Raw genomic sequence first — 18303 nt, forward strand, 5'->3', positions numbered from 1 at the left:
CCTCCGTGGGCCTGCTTTCCTTAACCCCCAGTAGACCTGCTCTGTGGTGGGCGCGGAGGCGGGGCAGGCCCCTGTGCCATGGGGTGGGAGGGCGGCCGAGGGCCAGCGAGCAGGGCTTATTTTCAGAACTCTTGGCAGACATGGAGGAGCAAGAACTCGCACGTGATCTTTATCAGGCCCTTCGCATCCCTCCCGAGCACTCTTCAAGAGTGGGCACAGCGGGGCACGGCCGCGGCAGCCTCCGGATGCCTGACAGGGACGCTGGCCCCAGGAGGGCTCCACCTCACCTGTTTTCCCTTCTGAAGCCCAGCACGGGCCTCCTTGTTCTGTGGCTAAGGTGTGGCTGGTGTTTGCTGCTCCCCACAGCAAACCTTAGCTTCTGTCTGCCTTGCAGGAGAAGCCAGAGCAGGAGAGCAGACCCGCCCGTGTCTGCCTCTTGGCCTCCACTACTTACAGGGACTAGCTGGGCATGGTGGCGCACACCGGTAGCCCCAGGACTTGGGAGGCTGAGACTGGAGGATCGCAGGTTTGAGGACAACCTCTGCAACTTAGTGAGGTCCTCCGCAACTCAGCGAGACCCTGTTTCAAAATAAAGACTAAAAAATAGGGTGGAGTGTAGCTTGGAGGTAGGATGCCCCTGGGTTCAATCCCAGTGCCACAAGAAAGACAAAGTAAACGGGTCCAGGCTTTAAGCTCCCCTAGCTCTGGGGCCTCCTGAGCCACAGCCACTGGGCGGCTGGCCGGAGGAACCGGCCTCAGAGCCGAGCCCCACAGCAGGACAGTTGGGGTGCTCGCCACGCTCGGGGCTGCGGGTGCAGGCAGAACCGGACGTGGCTCTGGGCGTGGGCTGGTCCCCCAGCTCCAGCAGCTTCCCCTGCAGACAGGTGCTGGGCTCTGGCGCACCACGCCCGGGCGTGGCTGGCCCGGGCTGGCTTGCAGGAGAGGCCCTCCGGCCGGCTTGCCGTCCTGGCCCCGCAGCGCCTGGCCTCCCTGCCCTGCATAATTTAAGTATTAGCGCTGACTACATCTGACGTTTGCTTTCCCGGAGACGGAGGAGCGGCCGGGCATTGAGATGGCGGGAGAAGGGTGTTGTGTAAGGAGGCAGGGCCCCGCCCCGGGAAAGCTGGAGGGGCTCGGCAGGGCTTCGGGAACAGGTGCCCAGTGCGCAGAGGAGGCGGGCACCTGGCCGCCGCGGGGGCTCCGGGCCGGCAGGTGTGCAGACGGCCACGCAAGGAGTGTGTGCAAATTAACTTTCCTTGTCATGACAGTTTGTACTTTTTGCAGTTAAAAGTGTGTGTTGGTAAGAGCTCTCCTGTTCTTGTCCTTTCAACTCCAGCTTCCTCTGACTGGGGGCACGGCCGCGCGCACACACACACACACACACACACACACCCCGGGGCAGGGCTGCACGGCCTCCGCCCGCTGTCCTGCAGCGTGGCGGCCCAGGCGCCCCTCGCCTCCACACCTGCGCGTCCTGATGCAGGGCAGCCCCGGGCGGGACAGCCGGGCGCAGGGTGGCTGCAGACCCCACCGGCTCCCCGCAGCCACAGGCCAGGAACTCCCGGCTGCTCGGCGGCATTTTAATCCATTTCATGTACGCATCTTTAGCTTTTATTTTGCAATTTCTTTTGTACATACACACAACTTTACATACATGTTTAAATTTCTGGGATGTTTTTGTCTGTGTGTGGTACTGAGAATTGGATTGGAGGAACATCCCACCTCTGAGCTCTGTATTTATACACCCCCAGCCCTTTTTGTTTATTCATTTCTTTTTGTCTTGAAACAGGATCTTGCTATGGTGCTGAGGCTGTCCTCAAATCTGTGTTCCTCTTGTCTCAGCCTCCCAAATACCAGGATTACAAGCATGTGCTACGACACCCAGCTAGAAGTTTAGTAATTATTACTTTTGCAGGACTGTGGGTGGAATCCAGGGCCATTCGGTCTCTGAGCTACAGTCCCAGTCCTCTTTTTCATTCTACTTTTTTTTTTTTTTCGGTACTGGGGACGGAACCCAGGGCATTCTACCTCCGAGCTGCACCCCCAGCTCTGTTTTTTATTCTCTATTTTGAAACAGGGTCTCAGTGGGTTGCAGAGAGAGACCTCGCAAGTAGCGGAGGCTGCCTGCAGACCGCGATCCTCCGGTCTCAGCCTCCTGAGCACTGGGGTCACGAGCGCCCGCCACCCACTATTTTCCTCTGTGCCAAGTTTGCTATTCTGGGTCTGTTGCCCCTACATGTTAACTTAAGAATCAATTGATAATCCACATAATACATTTGAGGATGTGTGTGTTTTACTGGGGATTGAACCTTTGAGCTACAACCCCAGTCCTGTTTTATTATTAGAAACAGTCTCCCTAGTTTGATGAGTCTGACTGTGTCCCTGAACTTGCGATCCTCCTGACTCGGCCTCCCCACGTACAGGGGTCACAGGTGTGCGTACCACACAGCTGCTAAAGCTTTCATGGTTTTTGTTTTTGTTTTTGTTTTTTTTTGGTGGTACTGGGGTTCCTGGAAACCCTCCACCTCCGGGCTACACTCCCAGACACATTTTATATTTTATTTGGAAACAGGGTCTCTTAAACCAGCGCATCTGGCTTTGAACCAGCGCGATCCTCCTGTTTCCGCCTCCCAAGTGCGGGGATTACAAGCGTGTGCCACCGCATCTGGCTCCAAGTTGGCTTTTAAAAATATTTTATTTTTTGCTGGGCGTGGTGGCGCACGCTTGTAATCCCCGCGCTTGGGAGACTGAGATATGAGGATCACAGGTTCGCAGCCAGCCTCAGCAACTTGTGAGGCCCTGTTCAAAATACACAATCACATAGATCTGGGGGTGTAGCTCACCTCTGAGTTCAATCCCCAATACCATAAACAAATATATAGAGATTTTTTTTTTAATTTAACCAGGCATGGGGGTGCAATCCTGTAATCCCAGTACTTAGGAGACTGAGACAGGAGGATTGCTAGTTCAAAGCAGCCTTGGCAACTTAGTGAGACCCTGTTTCCAAATAAATAAAATCGGGCCGGGGGTGTAGTCTGGAGGTAGAATGCCTCTGGGTTCAATCCTCAGGACCAAAAAAGAAATAAAACGTATTTATTTATGGAGCTGGCTGGACAAGGGCCTTGCCGCTGAGCTGCACCCCAGCCCCAGCCTGCTTCAATTAGAAGTTATAATCCCGCCTCGGGACAGCGCTGTGAACTTTCCAGTGGCCTTCCCTGCCCGGCGTGGCCCACTGCGTCACCGCGCATTCCTCTGGTGTGACGCGTCCTGGAGGCTTTCCCAGTAAACCAGCGGGCAGGCCTAGACCCCGCGCCGAGGACAGACGTTTTACCAGGCGCCTGGTGTCATAGTAGTGACTTTATTTTTGTAAAAACAGTACATTCTTACAATAAAGAGCTGAGGACAGTTTGGGCAGTCAGGAGAACTCCCCCAGAAAGCACTGTCACGTCAGGTGCGCTGCGTCCTGGCATCTCTGGAATATGGCTGGTGGGACGGCACACATGCTGTCGTTAAAATGAGACCGGTCAGGCCAGTTTTCTTTCTTGTTTGATACCAGGGATAGAACCCAGGAACACATTCTACCTCTAAGCTACACACCAGCCCTTTATATTTTTTTATTAATTTTTTATTTTTTTTAATTTTTGCAGTACTGGGGATGGAGCCAGGGCCATTCGACCTCTGAGCTACAACTTCAGCCCTATTTTTTATTTTTTATTTTGAAACCGGGTCTCACTGAGTTGCAAAGGGCCTAAGTAGCTGAGGCTGTCCACAAACCGCGATCCTCCTGTCTCAGCCTCCCAGATGCTGAGATTACAAGTGTGCACCCCAACCCCTGGCTTGTTTTTTGTTGTTGGGTTTTTGTTTTTGATGGTACTGGGGTTCCTGGAAGCCCTTCTACCTCCGGGCTACACTCTCAGACCTATTTTTATACTTTTTTATTTGGAAACAGGGTCGCTTAAGCCAGCGCGGCTGGCTTCGAACCTGCACGATCCTCCTGTCTCTGCCTCCCAAGCGCGGGGATGACAAGCGTGCGCCACCACGCCTGCCCCTGGCTTGTTTTTTAAAAACAGGGTTTTGAAGCCAGGCGTGGTGGCCCATGCTTATAATCCCAGGATTTGGGAGGCTGAGACAGAAGGATCACAAGTTCACTGCCAGCCTCAACTACTTAGGCCCTCCACAACTTAGACCATGTTTCAAAATAAGAAATAAAATATAGGGCTGGGGGTGTAGCTTGGTGGTAGGGTGGTAGAATTCATCCTGGGTTCTATCCCCAGTACCAGAAAAATTAAAAAGGGTTTGCTAGGTTGCCAAGAACCTCACTAAGTAGCTGAGGCTGGCTTTGAACTTGTGATGCTCTTGTCTCAGCCTCCCAAGTATTAGGGTTACAGGTGTGCGCCATAGCACACGACTGGGTCATGCTACTTTTTAAAAATAAAAGCTAGAGCTGGGCGTGGTGGGCACGCTTCTCATCCCAGCATTCGGGAGGCTGAGACCTGAGGATCGCAGTTCGCGGGCAGCCTCAGCTACTTAGTGAGGCCCTCTGCAACTCAGTGAGACCCGGTTTCAAAATAAAGAATAAAAATAGGGCTGGGGGTGTAGCTCGGAGGTCAAATGCCCCTGGGATCCATCCCAGACCCCGCAAAAAGAAAAGAATGATGTCATTTGCAGGAAAAAGGCAGGAACTGGAGGGTGTGGAGCGAGACCATGCTCGCAGGAAGGTGGCTCCACAGCCTCGGGGCGCGCCTCCACGTTGCAGTGTAAACGACCTCAACCCACAGCCCGCCCTCAACCCACAGCCCGCCGCCTAGGACGGAATTCAGCGTTGGCGTGAAGGCCCACTCAGTGGCCTCTTCCCCTCCAGCCGCACCAGCGGCCCAGGGCTCTGTACGTGGTCTGGGAAGCGGCTCTGGAGGGCTCTGCCTCCCCAGCCAGCGGGGAGGCCGCTCACCTGCTCCGCCCTGCGTGACGGTTCTGCGGCCTCCAGAGCCAGCCTCCAGACTGCCCATGGCGGCCCAGGCGGAGCCCCAGAGCCTCACCTCGCTCCATGAGTGTGTGTGCAAGGGGCAGCTAGGGGTGGAGTCAGGGGCGCTCTGCCTCTAAGCTCCACCCCCAGCCCTTTTTTACTTCTTTTTATTTTATTTTTTTTATTTTCGGTACTGGAGATGGAACCCAGGGCCCTGGCAGCACGGGCGGCTCAGCGGTCACGGCCACGGGCGAGAACCAAGCACAGGCTGTTCCGGGGCCAGGCCTTCAGTGTCCCAGAAGGCTTCCACTTCCCCGCCCTCTCCCTCCACCACGGGTGCCCAGCCCTCCTGCCTCTGCCATCTCGGCATCTCCTGGCGAAGCCCAGGGCCACTGCGTGTTGGGGTTTGTCCCTGTGCCCACCCTTGGGCCCTGGAGTAACATAAAGAAACATGCTCTTGGCTCTCTGAAGTTTTATAATCTGAGGAGACAGAGAGATGGGGCGAGGAATAGCATAACGCTTAAGAACTAAGCATTAGTGCCGGGCACGGGTGGCCCAGGCTTGTAATCCCAGCACTTGGGAGGCTGAGACAGGAGGATCGCAGGTTCAAGGCCAGCCTCAGCAACTTGGTGAGACCCTGTTTACAAATAAAAAATAAACCAGGTGTGGTGGCACACACTTGTAATCTCAGTACTTGGGAGGCTGAGACGAAGGATCACAGGTTCAAGGCCAGCCTCAGCAACTCAGTGAGACCCTGTTTCAAAATAAAGAATAAAAAGGGTGTAGCTGGGAGGTAGAATGCCCCTGGGTTCCATCCCCAGGACCACAAAAATAAACAAATAGATAAATAAATAAATAAGGTTAGGTGTGTGACTTGGAGGTAGAATGCCCCTGGGTTCAATATCAGTATCAGAAAGTAAACAAGCCGAGCTCAGGCATAAGAGGCTCCCACAGCAAGGGGCCCTCGAGAAGCGAGCTCTGTCTGTGCTGCTGTAACAAAGGGCCACGAGCGGAGAGCTGGTTCACAGCCATCACTCAGCGCGGGGCCGGGAAGCGCAGGGCAGTCCTGGCAGTCTGGGTGGCTGGTGAGGGCCTGCCTCCGGACTTCCACAGGTCCCCACAGGCCGCTCGGGCAAGGGCACCCCAGAACCTCTTCCTACTCCAGCCCGCCGGCTCCGGTGTCCATGCCAGAGTCGGGGCAGGTTCGGCCCACTGCTTCTGGCTCCCCAGGGCTCCAGGGCAGTCCTGGTGTGGCGAGCCTGGTGACCAGGGCCGACTGGGGAAGGTGTCTCGGACAGAAGCCAGTGACCCCCACCTCACACCTCACCACGCTCAGCTGCGGGCCTTGAGCCCCCCAGGGCAGAGGCTGTCTGTCCTGCAAGGACAAAACAAAACAACCTGTAGGTTCAAGGCCACCCGCAGCAACTTAGGAGATCCTTTCAAAATCAAAAGGGCTGCGCTTGGGAGGCTGAGACAGGAGGCTCGCACAGGTTCGAAGCCAGCCTCTGCTACTTAGGCTCGCAGCAACTTAGCGGGACCCTGTTTCCAAATAAAGTACAAAATAGGTCTGGGAGGAGAGCCTGGAGGTAGAAAGCCTCTGGGTTCCACCCCCAGTACCACCAAAAAAAAAAAAAACCAAAAGGGCTGGGAGTGAACCTGAGAGGTAGAGTGCCCCTGATTCAATCCTTGGACCACGTGCGGAGCCAGCCGGCAAGAGTACGGGTCTGAAGAGAGGAGCGGGGATGAAAAGAATTTATTCATAGAATACTTCATTCTCTCACGGAAGGATCGCCAGTCCACTCCCGGGTCGATACCTCTACTGATCGATCCCGGGTTTACCACTCCCGTCCTATTTATACAGCTCCCGGCCAATCAACCCTGTGCCGTCACCACCTGTGCGCGTAGCGTCAAACCAATCAACCCCCGTGACGTCACCACCTGTGCGCGTAGCGTCAAACCAATCAACTCCCGTGACGTCACCACCTGTGCGCGTAACGTCAAACCAATCAACCCTCGTGACGTCACCACCTGTGCGCGTAGCGTCAAACCAATCAATCCCACCTGAGCTCCTCTCAGACCTTGAACTTTCCATGACCCCAAACCTTACTGGCTCTGGGCAAAGGACAGTCAGAAGTATTCTTAAAGGGAAGACCTTAATGGCTCCCCACAACCAAAAAAACAACAAAACTCCAAAATTCAGAATTTTTTTTTTTTGGCAGTACTGAGGATTGAACCCAGGGGCATTCCACCTCCTCCAACCTACACCCCCACCCCTACTTTTATTACTTTGAAACAGGGCCTCACTAAGTGGCTGAGCTGGTTGGGAGCCTGTGATCCTCCTGTCTCAGCCTCCAGGTCCTGGGATTGCCAGCGTGCGCCACCACGCCAGCTTAGGCGCTCTTCATTATTCGAGATGTTCACCCTTACCAGGTAGAGACGGTGTGCCAATGCTCCCTGCTTAGATTGCCTGTGACTCTGACTGAAACAAGCTTTTACGTGCGTGTGCGCCTGCGTGTGTGCAGTCCTGGGGATCGAACCTGGCGCGCTCTTCCTCTGAGCCACACCCTAGGCCCTATTTTCTTCTGAAATGGGGCCTCGAAGCAGGACCCTCCTGTCTCCGCCTCCCAGGCACTGGGGTGGCAGCGGGCACCAGCACGCCCGGCCCCTTTGTTTTCTCTGGAGATAGGGTCTCACCAGGACACAGAGTGCAGAGCCCCGTGACAGGACCCCTCGTGCCCTTGCCCTGCTCCCTCGGGGCCAGCCTGGCCACGCCATGGGGCTGTGCGTGCCCGCAGACCTCCGGGGCCAGGGCCACAGCGGCCCTGGACCTGCATTACCTCGCACACTCCTCCGTCCCGCCCCAGGGGTAGGACCCATGACTGTCGCCGATTCCGTTCTGCCAGAAACAGACAGCGAGGGCAGAACCAGGAGCCACACTCTGGCTCCTGACCCTGGGCCAGGGGCGGCTGGCTTCCCTGACTCCCCGGGGCTGGCAGCGGCTCCCTTCCTCGGTCCTCACGCCCAGGGGTGCACCCGGCCTCGGGGACTGTGCGAGGATCCCAGGCACACAGCCCTTGGCCTGAGCCCCGTGGCAGAGAGAGGCGGCTTTGGCCGAGGACCGGGGGAGTGGACTCGCTCTGGTCGGGACATTGTGTGTGAGAGCTGGGCTGCGCCCCACCCAGGCCGGGTGGTGCTTGTGTGGGGAGGGCTTTAAGTCCCGCTGCCAGACCCCTGGCTGCAAGCGGAGGACAGCGCTGGCCGCCATGCACGGCTCCTGGGGCCGCCGGGCGCTGCCGCTGCTGCCGCTGCTGCTGCTGGCCGCCTCGGGCCCCGCCGGAGCCCTCATGGAGGAGGAGAGACAGGCCGTGCTCCTGCTGCACAACCTGTACCGGGCGCAGGTGTCCCCGCCCGCCGCGGACATGCGGCGCATGGTGAGTGCCTCGCCGCCACCGCGGGCCGCACTGTCTCAAGACAGGCAGACCAGGGCGCAGGGGCAGCCTGGCTCTGCTGCAGTGATCTGCCCCTCCCGCAGGGGCCTGAGCCCTGAGGGGGCGCGGGCCTGAGACCTCCCAGAAAGAAGGGGAGAGGGCCAGGGTGCACTGTAAGCCCCAGCCCGGGCAGGGGCAGAACAGGTGCAGACGGGCTTGGGAGGCTGAGACAGGATTGCAGGTTCGAGGACAGCCTCAGCCACTCAGCAAGACCAGGTCTCAAAATAATAAGGGGCCGGGATGTAGCTCAGTGGCAAAGCGCCCGCTTTGCAGGTGTAGGGTTCTGGGTGCGAGCCCCAGTTCCAAAAAAAGAACCCCTTAAAAAGTAAAATAGGGCTGGAAGTGTAGCTCAGTGGTAGAACACCCCTGGGTCCCATGCCTAGTCTGCACTGATGGGAGTTGGGGCCTGTGACCTCGCGGACCCTCCGCTTCCCATCCGTAGACTGTGGGGTCCAGTTAGACCCACACACCCGTCAACACAGGCCAGATGGCTCCGGTGGAGTGGGCGGGGAAGTCTGAAACGCAGTGGTCGCACGCTCGGCGCACTGCCTGAGGGCGGCAGTCCTCACGGTACCAGAGCCTCCATCTGCGAGCAGGGCTGGCGGGCACCTGTGCTGGGACTCAAAGGACACAGCTGAGAAGCGCGGGCATGGCGGCACAAGCCTGCAATTCCAGCATTTGGGAGGCTGAGACAGGAGGATCACAGTTTGAGGACAGCCTCAGCTATGTAGGAGGCCCTTTGCAAACTCAGTGAGACCCTTTTTGAAAATAAAGAATAAAAAGTAGCGCTGGGGGTGTATCTGGGAGGCAGACTGCCCCTGGGGGACGCCAGGGTAAACGTAGGTCTCAGGCTCACCCGGGGACAGTCTCTGGGTCCAGACTGGCCATTGCGACTCATCAGCTGCGCGACCTTGGCCACAGTACTTAACCCCAGGACTCACGCCTGTGCCTCAGGCTCCCTACCTGTAGAGTGGGGAGACAGGAGTGGCCTGTGCCAAGCACCGGCTCCTGGTGGCCGTAGCTCACTGGCGGCTCACCCAGGGCCCGGCCTGGGGGCGGCCTCTCCTCCTGGCCCCTGCATCCATTGTCACCCTCCCAGAGCCCCGGGCCTGCGGCCCCGCCCAGGCAGCCCAGGCCCACCGCCCACCTGCGCCCGCCCTCCTGGACACGCGCCCTGACCTCAGGACCCCGTGCAGTTGGGCCCTCGGTCGCTTCTGCTGCTGCCCAGGACACGTGGTGGTGGCCAGGTGGCCGGGAGGGGGCCACGGCTGGCTCCGCGGAGGCCCGCCCCCGCCCGCTGTCCTGCCCGCTGCCCGCTGCCCGCCGCTGTCCCCGCAGAGCTGGGACGCCGAGCTGGCCGCCTTCGCCCAGGCCTACGCGCACAGGTGCGTGTGGGGCCACAACGCGGCGCGCGGGCGGCGCGGCGAGAACCTGTTCGCCATCACCGACGAGGGCCTGGACGTGCCGCTGGCCATGGAGGAGTGGTTCCACGAGCGCGAGCACTACAACCTCAGCGCCGCCGCCTGCGCCCCGGGCCAGGTGTGCGGCCACTACACGCAGGTGCGGGGCGGGGCCGGGGCGGGGCCTGAGCCGCTGGGCGGGGCCAGGGTGGTGGGCGGGGCCTGAGCCGCTGGGCGGGGAGCCAGGGTGGTGGGCGGGGCCTCGCGTGGGGCCCGCGCTGGTGGGCGGAGCCTCGTGTGGGGTCTGCGCTGGTGGGCGGGGCCTCGCGCGGGGCCCACACGTGGTGGGCGGGGCCTCGTGCTGGGTCTGCACTGGTGGGCGGGGCCTCGCGCGGGACCCACACGTGGTGGGCGGGGCCTCGCGTGGGGCCCGCGCTGGTGGGCGGGGCTCGCGCGTCCACAGCCCCGCAGGGGGCGGCCGGGCTCGCGCGCTGGGCGGCGCCGGGCAGTGCCCACCTCGCTCTGCTCTCAGCCGCCCTCGCTCCCTTGGAGACTCGACCTGGGTTCGCGCATGCGCGCGCCGTCCAGGCCTTTGACGACGTCGGCTTCTCACTGCCTGCACCATTCCTTCTCTTTAAAGACGACATCTTGTAGCGGGCAGGAGGGTGGCCTGGGTCTGCAATTCTGACACGGGGGCTGGCGAGGAGGATCGCGGTTCCAGGCCAACCACGCGACTTAATGAGACCCCGTTTCGAAATAAAAATACAATGGGGCTTAGGTGTAGCTTGGAGATGGATGGACCGCCCCTGGAGTCAAGCCCAGCACACACATTTCTGAAGCCCCGCGGCCGACGGGGCAGCGAGTCACCGGGCAGCTTCTGCGGCGGCGGCGGTGCTCGGTGGTGCTCGGCTGTGCTCCGTGGCTGTGCTCCGCGGCTGTGCTCCGTGGTTGTGCTCCGTGGTTGTGCTCCGCGGCTGTGCTCCGCGGCTGTGCTCCGCGGCTGTGCTCCGCGGCTGTGCTCCGCGGCTGTGCTCCGCGGCTGTGCTCGGCGGCTGTGCTCCGCGGCTGTGCTCGGCGGCTGTGCTCCGCGGCTGTGCTCCGTGGTTGTGCTCCGTGGTTGTGCTCCGCGGCTGTGCTCCGCGGCTGTGCTCCGCGGCTGTGCTCCGCGGCTGTGCTCCGCGGCTGTGCTCCGTGGCTGTGCTCGGCTGTGCTCCGTGGCTGTGCTCCGTGGCTGTGCTCCGTGGTTGTGCTCCACGGCTGTGCTCCGGCCCTCTGCAGCTCTGCGATCCGCCCAGCCACACGCGGCCTGTGCTGCACACTAAGGCTCCTGACTTCGCAGCCCTCTCTCGTTGGCCCTTGACATCCAACACTGCGTTACTGCGCTGCTTGCAGTCAGCCAGGGGCTGACAAAGCAAACGATCTTGTTTAACTTTTCTGTGGCCAAATGTGTGAACCCCGTGGGGGCTCGTGCTGAGCTCCCCGCGCCTGGAGGCTGAGCCAGGAGGATTGTGGGTTCGAGGGCAGCCGCAGCAACAGATCCTGTTTCAAAAAAAAAAAAGATAGAGCTGGCAGTGCAGCCCAGAGGCTGAAGGGCCCGGGCTCCAGCCCCGGCGCTACAGGGGCCGGCATGTAGGAGCCGGGGCCACTTAGGGAGCGTCGGGGCCTCCCGCAGCACCCCGCCTCTCGCAGGCACATCTTGCTTATGGCCGGCTTCTCCCTGGGTTTGGAAAGCCTGGACCCCAAGCAGCAGGCGCACCTGTGTGTGTGCGCATGGGGGTAGGGTGGGGGATTTAATATTGTATTAACTGAATTCCTTTTCCTCCTCTCAATGCGTTTGAAACACAAACAAGAACATGACAAACACAAGAGAAAGAACCCAGCTCCTTTCCTGCCACACCCGTCCACTTCCCACGGCCCTGGGTGGTATTTTTAGTCTTGATTTTATTTTTCTTGCGGGTCTCGGGATGGAACCCAGGGCATTCGACCTCTGAGCTACACCCCCTGCCCTATTTTTTATTCTTTATTTTGAAACCGGGTCTCACTGAGTTGCAGAGGGCCTCACTAAGTAGCTGAGGCTGTCCGTGAACCGTGATCCTCCGGTCTCAGCCTCCCGAATGCTGGGATGACAAGCGTGCCCACCACGTTTGGCTCCTATGTTATTTCTTATTTCAAAACAGGGCACAAGGGCCACACTCAAGAGCGCTCACTCCAGCAGCCAAGAGACCCAACCCTACAAACAGGCAGCGCGGCCTGAGACCTGGCCTGGGCACGATTCCCGCTTTTGGAGTAATTCTGTCTGCTCCCTTCCGTGGACTTTTCTTGTGCCCAAAAGACACCTAAAATTCTACCATTTCAGATTCATTCCTAGCCGGGCGTGGTGGCGCACGCTTGTAATCCTCGCGCTTGGGAGGCTGAGACAGGAGGATCGCACATGTTTGAAGCCAGCCTCAGCTACTTAGTGAGGCTCTCAGCAACTTAGTGAGACCCTGTTTCCAAACAAATAAAAAGTAGGTCTGGGAGTACAGCCCAGAGGTAGAAAGCCTCTGGGTTCCATCCCCAGTACCACAAAAAAAAAAAAAAAAAAAAAAAGATTCGTTCCTGCAGGGCATGGTGGCGCACACTCATAATCCCAGTACTTGGGAGGCTGAGACAGGAGGATACTAGGTTCAAAGCCAGCCCCAGCAATTTAGCAAGACCCTCTGCAACTTAGACCCTGTTTCAAAACAAAAAATAAACAGTATGGTGGTACACGCCTGTAATCCCGTGGAGACCAGGACAGGAGCTAGCCAGCCTCCGAGGGGGGAAAGAGGGCTGCGGTGGAGGAGGAATGCCCCCGGGCTCCATCCCCAGAGCCCCCACGCACAGGAAGGAGCGAGGCCTGGGGAAAGGGCGGTGTGCTCGCTGAGGAGGGCAGACTGCAAGACAGACTCCCTGCCCCGCCTGCTCGCTTGGGCCGAGGTGGGCGGAGGCGGCCCGTGGGGACTAAGGCTGGGCCGCCCCGCAGCTCGTGTGGAGCAGGACGGAGCGGATCGGCTGCGGCGCCCACTTCTGCGAGCAGCTCCAGGGCGTGGAGGAGACCAACGTCCACTTGCTGGTGTGCAACTACGAACCCCCGTACGTGCCGGGCGGCGGCGGGCCGGGAGCCCCAGCCCGCGGGAGGTGGGCGGGACGCAGGCCAGAAGAAGCTGTGCAGCCGGGCGGGCGGGCGGGCGTGGTGGCCCGGGACCTGCGATGCAGGTTTTTGTTTTTTGTTTTTTTTTTTTTTTGGTGGTACTGGGGGTGGAACCCAGAGGCTTTCTACTTCCGGGCTAGACTCCCAGGCCTATTTTTTATATTTTATTTGGAAACAGGGTCTCAGTTGCTGAGAACCTCACTAAGTAGCTGAGGAGGGACGCAGGTTTGGAGCCAGCCTGGGCAATTTAGCGAGACCCTCGGAGACCCATTAAGACCACAATTCCAAATAAAAAGGGCTGGGGGTGCAGCTTGGCGGTAGAAACAGCCCTGGGTTTAATTTCCAGTCTCACACTCACACGCACACACACAAAGTCGTGCGTGGGTGATGGGCACCGGCCCGCCCCAGCCCACCTGTCCTCGCCTCCCGCAGGGGTAACGTGAAGGGGAAGAGACCCTACCAAGAGGGGACACCGTGCTCCCAGTGTCCCCCCGGCTATGGCTGCAAGACCTCCCTCTGTGGTGAGTGGGGCGAGCCCTGGACCCCGGCCGCGGAGCGGATCCCAGGCCCTGGGTAGCACCGAGGACAGCGCAGGGCCCAGAGCCTCCCCAGCCCCAGGCCAGGTGGGCGTGGCCACGCCGGTGGGCGGGGCGGGGCCTGGAGGCAGGAGGACTCCACAATTTAGTGAGGCCCTGGGCAACTTCACAAGACAGTTTGTAAAAAAATAAGCTGGAGGCCGGGCGTGGTGGCGCACGCTTGTAATCCCCGCGCTTGGGAGGCAGAGACAGGAGAATCGCGCAGGTTCGAAGCCAGCCACGCGTGCTGGCTTAAGAGACCCTGTTTCCAAAAAACAAAAATGTAAAAATAGGTCTGGGAGTGTAGCCCGGAGGTAGAAGGGCTTCCAGGAACCCCAGGACCACCAAAAAAAAAAAAAAAAAAAAAAAAAAGCTGGGCGTGGAGGCGCAGCTTGTCATCCCAGCACTGGGGAGGCTGAGACCAGAGGATCGCGGTTCACAGCCAGCCTCAGCTACTTAGTGAGGCCCTCTGCAACTCGGTGAGACCCTGTTACAAAATAAAGACTAAAGCCGGGCGTGGTGGGCACGCTTGTCATCCCAGCATTCGGGAGGCTGAGACAGGAGGATCATGGTTCGTGGACAGCCTCAGCTACTTAGGCCCTCTGCAACTCAGTGAGACCCTGTTTCAAACTAAAAAGTAAAAAGTGGGGTTTGGGGTGTAGCTCAGAGGTAGAAAGTCCCTGGGTTCCATCCCCAGTACTGCAAAAATAAATAAATACATAGGTCTGGAGGCGTAGTTCGGAGGTGGAACCTACACCCTCGGGCTCAAGAAAAGGAGGCAGATGTAGGAGCAGTTGTGTCAACAAGAAAACGGTCTGTTCTCAGACGGTATCATCATCTTACTTTCTTCTTTTCCTTTCTGTGCAGTACTGGGATGGAGCCCAGGGCATTCGACCTCCGAGCTACTCCGGCCCTATATTTCATTCTTTATTTTGAATCCGGGTCTCACTGAGTTGCAGAGGGCCTCACTAGGTAGCGGAGGCTGCTGTGAGCGCGGTCCTCCGGTCTCGGCCTCCCCAGCGCTGGGATGACCGGCGCGCCCTCGCCCGGCTCTCAGCCAGTGTCAGCGCATCACCGTCCCCGTAGTGACGCGGCTGGCAATGCTCTGTCAGCGTGTGTTGGTGCGGCCGGCAGGATGGCTGGTGAGGTAGGGCGGCGTGCGACACCAACACCAGACATTCTGTCCCCTCAGAGCCTATCGAAGGCCCGGAAGACGCCCAGGATCTGCCTTTCACAGGAACCGAGGCCCCGTCCACCTCCACCAGGGCGGCGGCAGCCTCGGGCTCAGGGAGGGCCGGTGCCGCTTCCCCGGCAACAGCAGCACGGAGCTCCTCGGCCACAGAGGCCTCGGGCGCCCCAGTGACCACGGTTCCATCCTCCGCGCCAACGCAGCTTTCCTCCCTGGCCACCGAGGCCCGGCCTTCCCTGGCCAGCGGGGGCCCCTTGGGCGGGAGCACTCACCACCCGCTCTCCAGGGATGGAGGGCCAGTTCTCCCCCAGCCCACACACGTTCCTGTCCCAGAATATGCAGACGGAGCAGATAATGGGACCAGAGCAACCTCCGTGAGCCCAGAGCCAGCCCTGTACCCCAAGACACCAGCGACAGGGACCAGGGGGCCCCTACCCAGTGCCCAGGAGGAGGCTGAGGTGGAGGCTCCGGCCTCAGTCTCTCCAGCGGAGCACAGTTCAGATGAGCTGCAGGCTTCACGGGGCCGCGCGGGACGCACCCCGCCCGACGCCCCCAAAGCCCCTGCCTCCACTAACGCCACAGGTGGGCGTGTGCTGGCCCTGCAGTCATCCCTGCCAGGTAGGGTCCATCGGGCTCTGAGCGGCGCTTCCTCCCAGCCACACGGTGGGCTGGTGGGTGCTCGGCAGCTCGGGGCTCAGGCAGACCCCCTTCCTTCCCACAGGGGCAGAGGGGCCGGGCAGGGACCCCAGGGCAAAGGCCTCGGGTCCTGTGTGGGGCCCTCCCCTGGGGCTGCTGCTGCTGCCTCCTCTGCTGTGGGCTGCAACCCTCTGAAGAGGACCCCTCTAAGGCAAGGCCCGGTGCGGGGACCCTGGCCTCTTGCCCACTCTGGACGGCCCAAGTGAGGGGCCGCGGCTTCCTGGGCAGGCCCTGCGCGGTGGCCCCAAAGCCCCCGGGGCCACATTCCAGGCCTGCACCCTTTACCCTCTGGAGGGGGCCCAGGAGCGCCTCTTCTGGGAGGGGCAGGCAGGCGTGCCCCCCACAGCGGGAGGGTCACCCAGCCTGTGCCTTGAGCTGTCCCAGAAGTGCCTTTTGCCTCCCAGGGTGAAGAGGTCAGCACCTCACTGCCACCTGCCCAGCATTCAAATCAGACGCTGACTGCCCGAAGCCACAGGACAGCCGCAGCCTCGCCCTCGCCACGCCACCTGGGGCCGCACCACGGCTGCCCCACCATGGAGTCCCTCCTGTCCTGGCGGGGCATGCAGGCCAAGCCCCATGCGAGTGGGGTTCTGTGGCTGGAGGCGGGGGCCGGGGGAGGCGCCCACCCCTGAATAAAGCCATGTGAGAGTGCCTGGAATCTTGGTGCTTACGAGGGGCTGGCAAAGGAGGGCTGTGGGGGGCCAGCACGTTGGCAAGGCTTCCTCCTCTGGTCCCACGACCCCCCAGGGCCCTGAGACCCCTCTTTTGGTGCCTCCCCTCCCTCCGCGCCCCGGGGAGGCAGCCTCAGGAGTCCCGTGGGCCCTTGTGGGCTCGGGCCAAGGCCTGCCATGGGGCCCTCTGGGGCGCTGCTGCCCAGGCCCAGCTGGGACACGTGGAAATGAAGGATTACGGGCTGGGCGTGGCGGCTCGCACCTGCGATCCCGGAAGGCGGGAGGCTGAGACGGGAGGGGGGATCGCAGGTCCCAGGCCAGCCTCGGCCACTGAGTGAGACCCTAGCTCAAGATAAATAAAGCCCTCAGCAACTTGGCAAGGCCCTTTCAAAATAAAAAACGAGAAGGAGATGGGAGCCGGCCCTGGTGGTGTGCGCTTGCAATCCCAGGGCTTAGGCGGCCATGACAGGAGGGTAGAAGGTTCATGGCCAGCCTCAGCTACTCAGTGAGACCGTTTCTAAATAAAAATAAAAATGGGGCTGGGGTGTAGCTCGGAGGTAGAATGCCCCTGGGTTCCATCCCCAGTATTGCAAAAATAAACAAGTAAAAATAAGGCCAGGGTGCAGAGGTAGAACGCCCCTGGGTTCACTCTCCAGCACCCCAAACCAAAACGGGATGCGCCTCAGGCAGGGCGTGGCGCCTTGGTGCCCTGGGACTCGGAGGCGTCCACGGTGGAGTCGCAGGCACCTCCCCTGGGAGCTGAGCAGGACGTCCTGCTCTGTGCCAGGAAGTGCGTGAGCGTGGGGGGCAGGAGTGCGGTGAGCACCAGGCCAGGCTGCATGCTGGCCTACAACCCCCCTTACATTTTAACTGTACTAGTGACTCACAAGCAGGAGCTGAGGCTGGCCGCAAACCTGCAACCTCCCGCCTCAGCCTCCCAGGTCCTGGATTACAAGCTGCGCCCCACGCGCTGGGAGTCTTAAGACGGCGCGTGGTTCTCTTCTTTGTGGGTGCTGTGATACATTCCTGGGGCGCCCCCTCCCCTGCGCCCTGTCGTCTTGGTCTCTTGCCGACGGGGCTACAGGGTGGTCAGGTGCGGGACCCTCTGGGCCAAGCAGGACCCATGGAGGCCCACCCCACCTTCCCTGGTGCTGGCGGGGCTCCTGCCCAAGTCGGTCACTGCCCTCAGAGCCGTCACACGGGGAACCTGTGACAAGAAGCAGAGCCTGAGGAAGTTGGCTTTTGATGAATACGAGGGCAAGGGCGTGGCGTCCACTGCAGCAAGGCGGGCAGAGGATGTCGGCTCGTCCAGAGGCTGGGCCTGCTCCTGGTGTGCAGGGGCCCAGGCAGGCTGCAGGCCACCCCGGTGCTGCCCGGGGCTCCCACAGGCCCTTCCGATAGTGCCTGGCAGGCTAAGCTGCCAAGAGGGAGACCGGCCCCAAGGACGGTCCCGCGCCCAGCCCTCCTGCTGAAGCCCTAAGACCTTCCAGGACTGGCAGTAAGCCCTAAGCTGCCACTGGGGGCGGTGCTGGCCTGGCCCCCCCACCCTCCACATGCCTGCTCAGCTCAGTGTCCCTCAAGCCTGGGGGACCACAGAAGTGGTTGGCCCCCAAATGGAACCCGAGAAGGCGCCACGTAAGAGTTGCCCCAAAATGGCGCACAGCAGGAAGCCCTGCTGGGCCAGGGGTCTGCGCACAGACCCAGCCTCACACCTGCTGTGGCGGGGAGCGCCCCTGGAGGCCAGAGTGGCAGACACCGGGGAGTCCAGCAGGGCAGTGGGGGCGGGTCAGGGCTCTCGCCAGACCCAGCCCTCAGCCGATGCCCAAGCGCAAGGGCAGGGAGGTGCTGGAGGACCCTGCTGGACCCCAAAGTGACTCTACGTTGGGTGGAAGGGATTCTGCCCCTGCGCCGGGCCATGTGGCCACTTGAAGACGTCTTTGGTCTGGGTGGTGCTCAAGGTCAGCTGCCCTGCAGTGCTGGCCATGGTGACCTGGTGCCCACAGCACCCAGGCGAGCCGACTGCACGGCGTGAGCTCACAAGAAAGACTCCTGCAGCCAGGCGTGGTGGGCACACTTGTCATCCCAGCATTTGGGAGGCCGAGACTGGAGAACTGCAGTTTTAGGACCGCCTCAGCTACTTAGTGAGGCC

At 60.4% G+C, this 18303-nt stretch overlaps 1 protein-coding gene across 1 annotated transcript; it reads left to right on the plus strand.

Annotated features, from left to right (window-relative positions):
* Positions 1-8226: 8226 nt before the first annotated feature.
* PI16 (peptidase inhibitor 16) lies at positions 8227-16115 on the plus strand (the record flags this gene model as incomplete). The annotated part of the gene is made up of 8 exons (XM_080710425.1): positions 8227-8394; positions 9790-10011; positions 12856-12965; positions 13456-13544; positions 14791-15405; positions 15509-15599; positions 15687-15810; positions 15888-16115. 8 exons carry the CDS (start codon positions 8227-8229, stop codon positions 16113-16115), a joined length of 1647 nt encoding a protein of 548 aa, XP_080566551.1.
* Positions 16116-18303: the final 2188 nt, after the last annotated feature.

The sequence above is a fragment of the Muscardinus avellanarius genome (genome assembly GCF_963383645.1).
Source record: "Muscardinus avellanarius genome assembly, chromosome: 14".
NCBI lineage: Eukaryota > Metazoa > Chordata > Mammalia > Rodentia > Gliridae > Muscardinus > Muscardinus avellanarius.